The sequence below is a fragment of the Prionailurus viverrinus genome, chromosome B3 (assembly GCF_022837055.1).
Source record: "Prionailurus viverrinus isolate Anna chromosome B3, UM_Priviv_1.0, whole genome shotgun sequence".
NCBI lineage: Eukaryota > Metazoa > Chordata > Mammalia > Carnivora > Felidae > Prionailurus > Prionailurus viverrinus.
Genome location: NC_062566.1, coordinates 16,842,703 through 16,857,874, shown reverse-complemented (window position 1 = coordinate 16,857,874; position 15,172 = coordinate 16,842,703). Strand labels below are relative to the sequence as shown.

General features: G+C 43.5%; 1 protein-coding gene across 1 annotated transcript in view; it reads left to right on the top strand.

Moving 5' to 3' along the window:
• Positions 1-15,172, top strand: part of TRPM1 (transient receptor potential cation channel subfamily M member 1) — a 95,388-nt gene that overhangs the window by 41,892 nt on the left and 38,324 nt on the right. Inside the window, 6 exon segments of the mRNA XM_047862890.1 lie at positions 5,667-5,840; positions 7,100-7,234; positions 7,450-7,500; positions 10,568-10,708; positions 11,629-11,658; positions 13,376-13,668. Of these exon segments, the coding sequence (XP_047718846.1) occupies positions 5,667-5,840; positions 7,100-7,234; positions 7,450-7,500; positions 10,568-10,708; positions 11,629-11,658; positions 13,376-13,668 (824 nt within the window).

Genomic DNA, 15,172 nt, shown 5'->3' with positions numbered 1-15,172 from the left:
CTCCATGGACATTATAAGGATAATAAAGGAGTATTGTGAACATTATCCCCAGCAAGTGATTGTTTAATCCATATTTGAGGTTGCAAATAGGAATTTCCTCTCTCCAGATGTGGTCCATGCCATCCCTTATCCTTCTAAAAGAGCAGTGCCCACAAGTTAACATCTTGTGCAGCCCCAAAAGGGACTGTCATCTGCCTTAAGCTGGATCTACACGTCTAGCAATACAACAAATATAATCTTTCAGTCATATTAAGTTTTCATCTGCAGCAATTCCCAAGGGTTTTGTCATGCTTACACCTGATAAACCACATCTTTCTGTTCTGAGGTTAGCTGTTCTGGGGCCCAGATGGACCCAGGTGGAAAACATCTTCCTTGTTACACGACACCTTGTTAGATTCAGTCCATTATGTCAGCTTATCAAAATTTTTAAATTTCAATTATGTCACCCAATATACTTACCATCTCGTTTTCCTTTCAGCCGACTCAAATGCTAAAGTACCCAACCCTCTCTCCAGCCTGTCACACCTCTCTTATTATTTGTGATTCCTCCAGAATGGTTGTCTCCAAGGTATTTTAATCGAAAGAGCCCTTTCTACACATGGCATCTTGAGTAGAGCAGCAACATATAAAGCAAATAAGAGCTGAGCCCACCCCATTGGCCACCTTTCCCCAGGCAGCCCCTGAAGCCCCTCTTCAGAGTAAAGGGCTCTAGTGGCCCTGGCTAAAAGCTACCACTGTAACATTACCAACCACCCTCTTAGAATCCTGAAGTGTGACCCTTGAAGGAAGAATGGATGAGTCGTTTGAGCATCTAGGAATATTCTTATGATGCCTGACCATATCTACTCCATCTTTAATTCTCTTCAATGACAAAGATGGACGTTAAAAAAGAAGAGGAGGGATTCTACTCCTTCTCATTCACTCAGCAGCAGCAAATGGTGGAAATAATCTCTTCTTTGGCTTTCTTGAACCAAACCATTTTTTTAAAAATCCCTATTTTTACTCATTCATTCACTTAACAAATGTTGGTCAACCACTTCCTATGATAGGTTCTAAGGACAGAGGGGTGAATAAAACAGACCTTTCACAGCCCTTCTAGAACTCTCTGTGCAGTGTTGGTGTGGACATGGTATGACAGGGTGGGCAGGGAAAATGAGGCAGACAAGAAACAGATAATCAGATGAATAAATATTGAATTGTAAATTGTAATAATTGTTAAGAAGGAAAAATGCACATTTCCATGAGACAGAATGTGGGGAATGGGAGGGCTACTTTTTATTGAGACACCAGGGAAGACCTTGCTGAAAAAGTGGAATTAATGCTGAGACCAAATAGGTGAATAGATGCTGGCTGGTGAAGACTGAAGGGAAAGCACCTTCCATCCAGAGAGAAGAGCATGTAAGGAGCCTGAAGCAAGAAAGAACTGGACATTTTCAAATAACTTACTGAAGAAGAAAAAAAGGCCAGTGTGGCTAGAATGCTGAGAAGGGAGTGACTCAGGAGGAGGTTGCAAGCCAACCAGGAGCATAATGCAGTGCATTATGAGCACTGCAGACCTGGTATAGGACAGAAGGCTGGGTCTGAGAGCTTGGGGAACCACTTAAGGACTTTTCTTTTCCTGAGCAACAATAAATATTATCTCACACAGTGTCTGTGGGTCAGGAATTTGGGTGTGGTTCAGCTGGGCAGTTCAGGCTCAGGCACTCCCATGAGATTATCCTTAAGCCATATGCTTGGGCTGCAGTCATTTGAAGGCTTGACTGGGGCCGGGTGATCCACTTCAGGATGGTTCACTAAATAGTTGGCAAGTTGGTTGTTGGCCTCAGTTTCTCCCCACATGAATGCTCCATAGGGCTGCTTGAAGCTCTTCATAATAAGATGGCTAGCAATTTTTGCTCTTCCATCAGGTCATTCCCCTTTTGTTTCCTCAACTGCTGTATCATCTTGTTTTTGCTTTTTTCCCCCCAATTTTTTAAAAGTTTTATTTATTTATTTTGAGAGAGACAGAGCATGAGTGGGAGAAGGGCAGAGAGAAAGGGACACAGAGAATCCCAAGCAGGATGGAGCCCAACGTGGGGACTAACTCACGAAACCATGAAATCATGACCTAAGTCACAACCAAGAGTTGGACACTTAACCAACTGAACCACCCAGGTGCCCCACCCCCAATTTTTTTGTTGTTGTGGTAAAAGTCATTTAAGTAAAATTTACGATGCCTGGGTGGGTCAGTCGGTTAAGCAATTGACTCTTGATTTTGGCCCAGGTCATGATTTCGTGAATTAGAGCCCCGCAGCTGGCTCCGAGCTGACAGTGCAGAACCTCCTTGGGATTCTCTCTCTCCTTCTCTCTCTGCCTCTCTCTCTCAAAATAAATAAACTTTAAAAATATAAATGAATAAATAAATAAATTTACCATCTTAAACATTTTTAAGAGTATAGTTCAATTGAACTAAGTACATTCACATTGTAGTGCAACCATCACCATCATCCATCCATAAGACTCTTCATCTTATAAGACTAAAATTCCACATCCATGAAACAATAACTCCCCATTTCCTACTTCCCCCAGCCCCTGGCATTCCCATGTTACTTTCTGTCACTATGAATTTGACCACTTTAAATACGTCATACAAGTGAAACCATACAGTATTTATCCTTTGATTGGCTTATTTCACTTAGCATAATGTACTCAAGGTTCATTTCTGTGTGGCATATGTTAGAATTTCCTTCCTTTTTTTTTTTTTTAATTTTTTTTTCAACGTTTATTTATTTTTGGTACAGAGAGAGAGCATGAACGGGCGAGGGGCAGAGAGAGAGGGAGACACAGAATCGGAAACAGGCTCCAGGCTTCGGGCCATCAGCCCAGAGCCCGACGCGGGGCTCGAACTCACGGACCGCGAGATCGTGACCTGGCTGAAGCCGGACGCTTAACCGACTGCGCCACCCAGGCACCCCTTTCCTTCCTTTTTAAGGCTTAATCATATTCTTTTGTATGCATAGACCACATTTTCTTATCCGTTCATCCATCAATGGACACTTGGGTTGCTTCCACCTTTTGGCTATTTTGAGTAATGCTGCTCTGAATATGGGTATACAAACACCTACTTTAGACCATGTTTTCAATTATTTTGGATATATACCCAAAAATAGAATTGCTGGATCATAAGGTAATTCTATTTTTAATTTTTTGAGGGGCTGCCAAACATTTCCACGGCAGCCGCACCATTTTACATTTCCTCCAACAGTGCATGAGGGTTCCAATTTCTCCACCTTCCTGCCAACACTTGTTTTTGATATGGGTCACCTAATTGTGGTTTTGATTTGCATTTCTTTAATGATTAATGATGTTGAGCATCCTTGCATGTACTTGGACATTTGCAAATCTTATTCTGAGAAATGCTTATTCAAGTTCTTTGCTTGTTTTTGAATCAGTTTGGTTTTTGTTGTTGTTGAGCTTGAGCTTTAGGAATACTCGATAAATTCTGGATATTAATCTCATCAGATATGTGATTTGCAAATATTTTCTTCATTAAGTGTGTTTCCTTTACTCTGTTGATACTGTCTTTTGATGCACAAGTTTTTAATTTTTGATGAAGTCCCATTTGCCTATTTTTTCTTTTGTTGCCTGTGCTTTGGTGACATATCCAAGAAGTCATTGCCAAATCCAATGTCATGCCTTGAATCTGTTGATACTCTTTTGATGCACAAGTTTTTAATCTTTGATGAAGTCCCAATTGCCTATTTTTTCCTTTGTTGCTTATGATTTTTGGTGACATGTTCAAGAAGTCATTGCCAAATCCAATGTCATGAATCTTTGACCTAGGTTTTCTTCCACAAGTTTTATTGTTTTAGCTTTTACATTTAGGTTTTTGATCCATTTGGGGTTAAATTTTGTACATGATGTTAGATGAGGGTCCAACTTCCTTCTTTTTCAGGTGAATGTCCAGTTTCCCCAGCACCAGTTGTTGAATGCTGTGTCAAGTTTTCACTGAGGATTATAATTGTCTTGTCTACATGAGGAGTCAGCCAGGACACTCTTTCATCCATATCTCTGCGTTGACCAGGGACCACACAAACTCTCATGGTGCCCTCAATGAAATCTTTACCCTGTCCCACTTAAGTGTTTTAAGCAGGAGAGTTACATGGTTTTATTTACATATTTAGGATCATTCTGGATTTAACATAGAAAATGTGTTGGGTGGGTACAATGGCAGGTAGGAGGAATCCTGTTAAAAGGTTATTGAAGTAATTCAGGGGAGAGACATCACCTGGGGCTAGAGCAGAGGCAGAGGAGAAATAAGAATTGGACATAGTAAAGCAATATTTAGCATTAAACATGATGTGCCTCAAGACAGATTAATCGTGGAAGAGGGCAGTGCAGGCAGCAAGATGTCAGCAATCTCCCCCCGTTCTCTGGCTTGCTACTGAGTTCAGGGACACTGGAAGAGGAAAGGTTGGAGGGAGTGGTTTTGAGTGTAGTTTTGGACATCATGAGCTGTAAAAGCCTTTGAGATATCCAAATGGAGGTGCCAAGTTGGGAATAGGAACTCTAGGGAGAGACATGGACCGAAGCTAGAAACGACAAGTCAATTGCAAACACATGGGGACTGGCAGTATGGGCCTCAATACAGTTGCTGAAGGAGAGTAAAGAAGGAAGGAAGGGGCTGTGGATAGAGCCCCAAAGAGCCTCAACATTTACAGCCAGTGCTGAGAAGCAGTGGCCAGATAGGAAAACCAGAGCGTGCATTACCAGAGAAGCAGGAAGAGGCTTGAGGGGGAAGCAGGCAGCAGAGTCAGATGCGTTAAGAGCCCAGCATGAGAAGGACTGGGAAATGCCCATGAGGTGGTACCAGAACACTCAGCCCCTGCCACAGCCAGAACCATGGACAAATGGGAAGAAGCAGCATGGAATACATGGAGCAGGGCGCAGGAAGGGAGGGATGGACACTGTGCATGCAGACAGTTCACCAGAAGAGTTTGGCCAGAGGACAGGGCAAGTCCGGCAAGATAGGACTTGGCAAGATAGTAACTGGAGGGGTCAACTTTGTCTCAATGTTGGTATCACTGTGTCTGCACCAGGGCCATATACCCCCAGGCTCTCCATGTGACTGGAAGACAGGCCCAGCAGCCAGGTCCCACTTCTGCACTGCCTCCTGTTCTCTGAGTGGAACGCATTCTTCCCTCAATGCATTCAGTCTGTCGCCACATGGGTGCATCTTGGTAACACCCAGCAGGCCTTCTCAAGCCACCAATAAGCTCAGTCATGATTCTATCCAAACAGGCATCCTCAGGTTTACAGGGTGTACTTTGTCTCTGACCCCTTCACGATCATTTTCTCCTTTCTGCATTAGCAACTATCGGCACCTCCCCTTTGGTGCTTCTCAGCATCCCTTCCTTTGGGCAAAAACACATCAATCAAAATATCAGCCACTTTAAGCACACAAGTAGCAGTGGTTCGTAGTATCAGGGCCTCCTCCAATAGGCAGTAGGCCTGCAATGATTGTGTGCACATGTGTGTGTATGTGTGTGCGTGTTTGTGCGTGGGTGTGCTTACATGTGCATGTACACATACATGTGCATGCAGAGGTGAGGGGGATCCGTGCACCTGTCTTGGGACAAGGGACAGCTTTAACACTGTTCCCCAACTCTGTTTGCTGTGGACTGCAGCCCCTGGGAAGCCTGGCGCCCCCCACCGATAACAAAGTGACGGAGAAGGAAAAGAAGCCACCTACAGCAACCACCAAGGGGGGAAGAGGGAAAGGAAAAGGCAAGAAGAAGGGGAAAGTGAAAGAGGAAGTGGAGGAAGAAACTGACCCCCGGAAGATCGAGCTGCTGAACTGGGTATGTCTTCACCCCTCTTTCCCAAGATCACGAGTCGGTCACCCTCTTTCTCCAGGGGAAGGGGCAGTTGTCTTTGCTTCAGCCCCACCTGGGCCCTGAGTCCCGGGAGGCAGTGGCAGAGCATCCACAGGATAGTGCCAATATTTCAAAAGGCAACAGCAGGCTTCACAAACACCAGACATTCCGGCTTTGTGGGAGAATGAAGCTACTCAGAGAGGTTGCCCAACAGTGGCTCTTTCTGCCTGATGCACACATAGATGCTTCATGCCTGAAAATATGGGAAACAAACCAATTATCATGAAATAAACACAGTTCAGGGAACAGAAGAAGGAGGCTGTGGTTGAGATGTGCAGGAAACAGCACTTGTCTGGGCTGGGAGTCTGAGCCACACGCCGCACAGTATTCCTGGCCTTGCTGCTCTGAGGACACAGGCAAGGAGGGCGCTGAGCCTCTGCGGCAGCGTGTGACTGGCATTATCACAGCCACTAACCCTGGTGGCATGCTGTGAGTCCACAAGTTCCACCCAACTACCACACGGTCATCCTCAGTCAAGAACACAAACTCTCCCCCACTGCTGTCTCCGGAAGTCTTCGCATTATACTGAGTGCTGAAGGACAGAGGCACAAACGATAGATAATAGCATATAAAATATTACAACCGACCGCCTCAAAACATTGTTTACCAAGTCCGGAGCTTGGAGATTCAAGTACTGATTATAGTACTTACAAGAAAGAATGCTACAGCTTATGTGGTGTTTCTTTCCCATCTTTATATTAAAAGAAAAGAGAATAGGGGCACCTAGGTGGCTCAGTGATTTAAGTGGCGGACTTCAGCTCAGGTCATGATCTCACAGTTCATGAGTTCAAGCTCCATGTCAGGCTCTGTGCTGACAGCTCAGAGCCTGGTGCCTGCTTCAGATTCTGTGTCTCCCTCTCTCTGCCTCTCCCCCACTTGCACTCTGTCTCTGTCTCTCTCTCTCAAGAATAAATTTTAAAAAAAATTTTTTTAAAGGAGAGAAGCGTCTACTTTTCTCCTTTTATCAAGCTTTGATACATTGACAGGACAGGTAGGGGCCAAATTGAGAAAAACGATGGGAGGTGGGGTGTGTTTACTCAAGACAAAGAGCAAAGAGAACCAGGTTCAACTTTCTCGAGGGTCTGGGGGGTCAGAATGCACTTTCCCAGATACTTCCTGTCTGCCTCTCGCCTGGCACCCCTCTGAGAGGCCACTCATAGGGTCCCTGGTGTTGGTTTGCACAGGTGAATGCTCTGGAGCAAGCCATGCTGGACGCTTTAGTCTTAGATCGGGTCGACTTCGTGAAGCTCTTGATTGAAAACGGAGTGAACATGCAGCACTTTCTCACCATTCCGAGGCTGGAAGAGCTTTACAACACAGTAAGTGTTCTAGAAGGGGGGAGGGCAGAGGGGAGCTAGCTGTTTGAATATGTTTATCACCGGTGCATATTTTGCATAAATGCTCTTAGATGAACACGGGATCACTGGAACACTGGTTTCAGCTGGGACATTAATTCTATGGAGTAGGGTAGGATTTAGCCCTGAGAGTTCAAGAGAAAAACATACTTAATATGACTGAATGCTTCTCTTTTCAGAGGCTGGGTCCACCAAACACGCTTCATTTGCTGGTGAGGGATGTAAAAAAGGTCAGTCTGTCATTTTATAATTCTTACCTATTGGCATCTTTCAATAAGACATTTTATAAAGCAATTTTTTAAATTTCTAAAATGTGTTGTCATATTATTAGAGGCATAAGAAAGAATGAATTCCTTTCTCCATAGAAGAGTTTACTAGAGTGTATTATGCTAAGCAGAATAAATCAGAGAAAGACAAATATCATATGATTTCATGCATATGTGGAATTTAAGAAACACAACAGATGAACACAGGGGGAGGGAAGGAAAAATAAGATAAAAACTGAGAGGGAGGCAAACCATGAGACACTCTTAAATACACAGAACAAACTGAGGGCCGCTGGAGGGGAGGTGGGGGGATGGGCATTAAGGAGGGTACTTGTTGGGAAGAGCACCAGGTGTTGTATGGAAGTGATGAATACCTGGGCTCTGCTCCTGAAACAAATACTACACTGTATGCCAACTAACTTGAATTTAAATAAATAAAATTTTTTAAAAAGAGTTAAAACTAAAAAAAAAAATTATCATTTTCACGTTCATCCCTACACATGCCAGGCTCATGTTGAATGACTGATTATGGCACCCTGGCACCATTACCAAGGCCCTGGGCAACAGCCAGGGAGGTGCCATCTTACCACTGGCCTGAGCCTCCATCTTCCAGTGGAACCCCATGTTCTGTATCTACTTTTAAGATCTGGGGCTCACTCCTTCACTGAGCCAGTCTCCAGAAGGAACGTGCCTCATGTCATTGTATGTGTTCCGTGGACTATTCCCTCATTAGTGAGTAATAGATGTTTTCACCCCTTTCCACTGCTGCTGACTACTTACAGTCTGTGTTCTTGTAGGAGCTCGTTCGTTCATTGTTGTATCACGTCGCCACAGGCTAGAGGATTAGGTTGGGTTAATGTGTGAGTGATTCATTTTGCTAGGATGCAGTCCCTGGCTTGCCAAGTGTGGAACATGTATTCATACTCTGAGCAAGAAAAAATAACTCAAATGAGAGAATAGAGTTTTAAGTCAGAGTCCCAGATAGTCTGGCCATCCTTTGCACAAATGTCTCCTAATAATATAGTAATTCAGCTTCTATAGACACTCATTGGATCAGCACAGGATCAATGTATCCAGGAACCAAGAGGGACCAGCGCCCTTACTTAGCCCATAAGGAATCTGATTTCCTGGAATTCTTAGATTAGGATATAAACATTCAAAAGCCACAGCTACCCAAGTTCAGACCCAACTATTTCTCACCTAAATGGCTTCAATAGTCCTCTTCCCACCTCTAGCCCCATGCCCCCTGATCATCCCAGTCACAGGACTCCCCAACTTAAAATCCTCCAAAGTCTCATGAAGTTTAAGGTCCTTCTAAGAAACTTATACTCCACTGGGCCTAGTTCCATCAACATCCCCTACTCTCTCCCCTCACATCCCCACCACAGGGTACACATGCCAGGCTCTCTTGCTCATGTGTGTTGTGCCCTTCCTCTTGTCCCCCAAAGTTTCTTCTCCACCTGCTCCTAGCTACCTGGGGTGTGCCTTCTGCAGGAAGACATTGCCTACCCTCCCACCCTCCCATCCAGGCAGAGTTCAAGAGTTCAGGGCCAAACTCACTGTCTGTACCTTTGCCACCTCCTCCAAAACATCAAGCTCCCTGAGGGCAGGGCTATATCTCTTTATCTCTGCATATGGAGTCCTGAATGAGGTGAAGGATCAGGATAGGGGCTGAACAAACTCATTAATGCCCAAGTGAAGTATTTGGTAAGTGTGGCTAGTTCTAATGTAAAGGGAGGACATTTGGGGGGCACTTGGGTGGCTCAGTCGGTTAAGCATCCAACTCTTGATTTCGGCTCAGGTCAGGATCTCACAGTTCATGTGATTGAGCCCCACATCAGTCTCTTCACTGGACATGGAAATTGCTTGGGATTCTCTCTCTCCCTCTCTTTCTGCCCCTCCTCCACTCACTCTCTGTCTCCAAATAAGTAAATAAATAAATATTTTTTTTAAATAAATAAAGGGAAGACATTTGGGATGTGTAATTTCCATGCAATGAACCCAGGTTCCCACCATCACTTCAGTCATGTGAAATTAAACAAGCAGCATATGGTGCATAGCAAAAAAAAAAAAAAAAAAAAAAAAAGTCCTTATAATTGGTCATCTCTGCCTCCTAGATGAGTCAGCTGTCCAAGGATATGAATGACTGGCCAAGCTGGTCTCAACATACCCCGTTGTATTTTGTTGCAACAGTCTGCCCCTTCACCGACTCCCACACACACCAGATGCTTTTGTAGTGCTTATGTTCTTTTTTTTTTTAAGTTTATTTATTTATTTTGAGAGAGAAAGGGAGTGAGCAGAAGAGGGGCAGAAAGAGAAGGAGAAAGAGTATCCCAAACAGGCTCCTCACTGTCAGCACAGAGCCCCAAGTGGGGCTTGAAGTCCCAGAACCGTGAGATCATGACCTGAGCCAAAATCAAGAGTTGGACATTTAACTAAGAGAGCCATCCAAGCCCCGATGGGGCATGTGTTCTTACCGAAATGTGAGGAGTCCCCCAAAAAGTCACAAGGCACTGTGTGGAGCTTTCTCCAAGAAATTTCCAGCCCCAGGGATACTCTTTCTTGCTGCTGCCTCCCCACGAGGTCTCCTTCGGGTCACATGGGCCACTTCCTCCTTCACCATGAAATCTGGATTCCCGGCCCCTGAAGCCAGCTGCTCCCCTGCAAGCAGCTATCAAAGCTCCTTCTCAACACAGCTCATCTGCTCTCACAAAGGAGGTCCCACACCAGCTGCACCGTATCTCCCCTACGTCTGCACGTGCACACTGCAGGCCATTTTGAACCAGCCCATGGACAAGCCTAGGGCTCTACCCAGCAGCCTCATGGCTTTCTAATTCTTCTCACTGGGAAAGCTTTATCCTTTTTCTCCCTCAGTCATATGGTAATAGACTGAATATTGTTTAATGCCCCATTCCTCACATCAACACCCAAGTTTGGGCCAGAGAAGGCCACTTAAACCAGGGGTGTGTGATGCAGACCACACATGGAGTGCATCCTTGCAGGGCCTGACACACAGCTTCTTTTCTTCCAGGGCAACCTGCCACCAGATTACCACATCAGCCTCATTGACATAGGTCTTGTGCTGGAGTACCTCATGGGCGGGGCCTACCGCTGCAACTACACTCGGAAGAGCTTTCGGACCCTTTACAACAACTTATTTGGACCTAAGAGGGTAGAACTAAGTGAACGTGTGGTGTTCTGTGGTTCCTAGAGTCACATGTGGTCCCTTGCTGTCCTTTGCAATAGAACAGTCTGTTTAAAGCCAAGTTAATTACCTCATCCCCAAGCACACCTGCCCCTCTTCCTTTAGCAATTCAGGTGTGTGTATGCACAGTCCCTAGAGATGCCCCAGTTTCACCTGGAGCCTTCACCCCCTTAGCAAGGCAGGCCCTCGGCCCATCAATTACGTCTGCCCTCTGTCCTTTATCTACAATAGCCTTCTTCCCGGGACCCCTTGTCTCTGCCCTCTCCAATCCATCCTACCCCTATATCAACCTTCATCTTCCAAAGCAAGGGGCATGGCCGTGCATTCCCTGCTCAAATATTTCCAGTGTTCCCCACCACCTGAGAAATCACCACCAAGCTCATTATCATAGCATCCAAGGCTCTCTGACCATCTGAGAGCTGTCCCACGCTGTCATGGGGGTTGGCGGGGGGACCACAAACCTCCACCAAAATCAAATTGTACTACTGTACTGGCCATGTCTTTCCTCTAATCAAAATTCCACACATTCACAAGCCCAACTCAAATGTCAGATCTTCCATGAAGCCCTCCTCTCGCCTTGCCCTGCCGCCCCCCATGTAAAGCTTTTAAGCAGTATGTCTGCATTTCTATTAGTGAAATTCTCTGGTTCTACCTGGAATAAGGGTCATGTATTGTCTGCACATCTTTCTCCTTAACTGACTGGCTGTCAGAAGCAGTTTCCATACTAAAGGGTTTCTTTTCCTTGAGTATTATTCTTAATTGTTAATGATACAAAGTACTTTTTAACCTAGGATTATGTCCCCTTCTAACCACACTGCTAACGTACTACTAACGTTACTGCTACTAATATTAGTTATCTGATTAAATTTTCCTCTTCTATTATGCAGCCTAAAGCTCTTAAACTTCTAGGAATGGAAGTAAGTAAGATTTGTTTTCATTGATTTTATATCTTTCTCAAATATATATAGGTTTCTTTGTGTTGCATTTGTTTAAAATAAAATTGAGGGTTTTTTTTTCAATGGATCAATCCACCACCCTACACACCAACATTTATTTAGATGGTGTAGTCAAATCATAAAATAGGATAATAGACATTCCCCAAAAAAAGGTTAAAAACTACTTAATTCATTTTATAGAGTTAGCAAAACCATAATTTCAAAAGGAAACAGAGAGTAAACAAACAAAAGAGCCCCACATAATCACAAATAATAGCTCAAGAAATTCAATGGCATATTTTAAAAATTCTAAACAAGTCATTAAAATCTTCTAAGAATGCAAGTATAATTTAATGTTAGTGAATTTTTTAGTATATTACGTCACATCAAGAAGTCAAAGAAGGAAAACAGTATAATAGCATTTTTTTAAATTTTTTTATTATTTTTTATTTTTTAAGAACTTTGTGTTTTATTATTTATATTTGAGAGAGAGACAGAGTGTGAGCACGGATGGGGCAGAGAAATGGAGACAGAATCTGAAACAGGCTCCAGGATCCTACCTGTCAGTACAGAGCCCAACATGGGGCTTGAACTCACGTGCAGTGAGATCATGACCTAAGCTGAAGTCGGATGCCTAACCGACTAAGCCACACAGGAACCCCTGATTTTTTTTTTTTAATTTATATCTTCTTTCTTTTTTTCTTAACCAAACTGACCTACATATTTGATCTTTTTGCTTTATCAAGCAACTTTCTTTTTTCTGCTTTTGTTCTTATTAATATCTGCATTTTTATTCATTCCTTCCATATACTTTCTATAGAGTACTGCTTTGTTCTATTAACTCCATTTGAAAGTGAAGTTCACTCATTTTCAATCTTCCCTTTATTCTAAAAAATGCATGAAAGGTAATTTTTTCTCTGCACATTGTTTGCATGGTATCTCAAGGTTTGAGTAAATAGAAACTTGATTACCATTTATTTCTAATCATTTATAATTTCCTCTTTAATCCAACAGCATTTAAAATCCATAAGTATATTTAAATTTTTACAGATGCAGTCTTTGTTGTTGTTATCCTACTGTTGTTTATTTCTAGTTTTATTCCTTGATATGTAGACTACATGATTTCTGATACCTGAAATCTGTTGAAATAGAAAATTTCAAAGGAATTGGGGAATAATGTCTGGTGGAGTTTTGTTAATGATCTATGAGTGCTGAAATAAATGTGTATTCTCAGTTTATTGGAAACAGTTCTTAACATTTAGCTGTCAGATCAAACTTGGCAATTAGGTAATTTAATTTTAATTTTTAATTTAATTAATTTTCATTTAAAAATTTTTTTAATGTTTGTTTATTTATTTATTTTAAGAGAGAGAGATCTAGGGAGGGGCAGAGAGAGAGGGAGAGAGAGAATCCCAAGCAGGCTACTTGCTGTCAGCACAGAGCCTGATGTGGGCCTCGAACCCATGAACTGTGAGATCATGACCTGAGCTGAAATCATCAGATGCTTAACCAACTAAGCCACCCTGGCACCACTGCACATCTTTTCAGAAGAATTAATATACTGAGTGAGAACCACAGATGTACTTATGAAATCTCTTTATTACCACAGACAAAGGGGTTTTCCTTTTTCCAGTAATCTTGAAATCCATCGTTGCACACTTAAGGCAGAACCAGGAAAAATGTGCTTGTCTCCCCTCAGGATGATGAGCCTCCAGCCAAAGGGAAGAAAAAGAAAAAGAAGAAGAAGGAGGAAGAGATTGACATTGATGTGGATGACCCTGCTGTGAGTCGGTTCCAGTACCCCTTCCACGAGCTGATGGTGTGGGCAGTGCTGATGAAACGCCAGAAAATGGCGGTCTTCCTCTGGCAGCGAGGCGAGGAGAGCATGGCCAAGGCCCTGGTGGCCTGTAAGCTCTACAAGTCCATGGCCCACGAGTCCTCTGAGAGCGAGCTGGTAGATGACATCTCCCAGGATTTGGACAACAATTCAAAGTTAGTATCTGAAGGGAATTTAAGAACCAGGAAAAACTATTGTCTTGAGTACTTGTCCCTTTGGGGGAGGGTTGGCAAACGTATTTTTCACTTGGGTACAATTATCTTTTTTTTTTTCTTTTTTTTAATGTTTATTTTTGAGAGAGAGAGATAGAGCTCAAGTGGGGGAGGGACAAAGAGAGGGAGAGACACAGAATCTGAAGCAGTCTCCAGGCTCTGAGCTGCCAGCCAGAGCCTGACAAGGGGCTCAAACCCATGAAACAAAAGATCATGACCTGAGCTGACAGACACTTAACCAACTGAGCCACCCAGGCACCCCAAGTACAATTATCCTTAAAGCTTATTCATAAATCATTTTGTCCATCATTTCATATTTTTTCTTCTCTCTGTGGTATTTCTAGACTGTCATTGTTTTGTTTTTTTATTTATACTTTCCAAGTGCTTCTCAGTTTTTCTCCAACTTACATGGGACAGAACAGCCTGAGGGGCCTGCAGTTGGGCACCTCCCTTCCCACAGGCCATTAGGCTCTAATAATACCCCAATAGGGTAGGCTCTGGCTAACTCGTTTCTCCTTCAGGCAGGCCTAGTTAAGGAGACCAGAGTACGCCAACATATTTCAGAATGGTTCCTTTTCCCCTCCCTGTGCTGGCAGCATGAGGGGATTTCTCTCTCATCTCTGTGAGAACTTGGAGGTAAAACTCACAAAAACGTGAGCACACTTCCCTAAGACTGGGCCCCTCCCCTGGAGTTATTAAGTCTCAGACTTGTCCTCACAGAGCCTCCAACAATTTATCAGTTACAGTTTGAGTTTTCCTGCCCCAGCTCCAGTTCCAGAGGTTTCTGCTCTGGTATGTCATGAGTCTCTATATCTGCTGGTCTATCTCTACAGTTATGGGAGCAGCAGTTTGCCCTGTGACCTCAATTCTCTGATGAATTTAGAAGAGTTGTTGATTTTCAGTTTGTCTAACTTTGTGCTTAATGTTAGCACAGAATGGTGACTTCCAAGCCCGTACCATGCAGAACTAAAAACCAGAAGTCCCAGCACAACTTTATAGACTCATGAGCTTGGGGCGTAACCAAGCAACTCTGCCAACATCCAGCATCTTTGTTTTCTGAAGCACACTGCTTTTATTTTGGACTCAATGATTTCTAAAGTCACTAGTTGACTTCTAAACATTGGGAATTCAAGCCTATCTAAAAAATGGGAGATGTTCCCATCTCAGTGGGTTGGTAAATACCATCCCTCTGCTTCTTGGAGGATTGTCATGGTAATGTGTCACCTCACAGCCTGTGGGACCTGAGGCCAGAGAGCATTCCTCTTCAGGTAATATACAAGGCCATTCCTCCACACAGAATTCCTCCTTTCTACATCCCTCAGCTCATAGCTGGAATAAAATCTTACAGAAAATGGAGAAACAAAAACAGAGAGGGGCGATCACTCTGGGACTTCATCTTAACCACATTCCATGAAAAATGTTGAAGGTACAGGGAATGTTTACAACA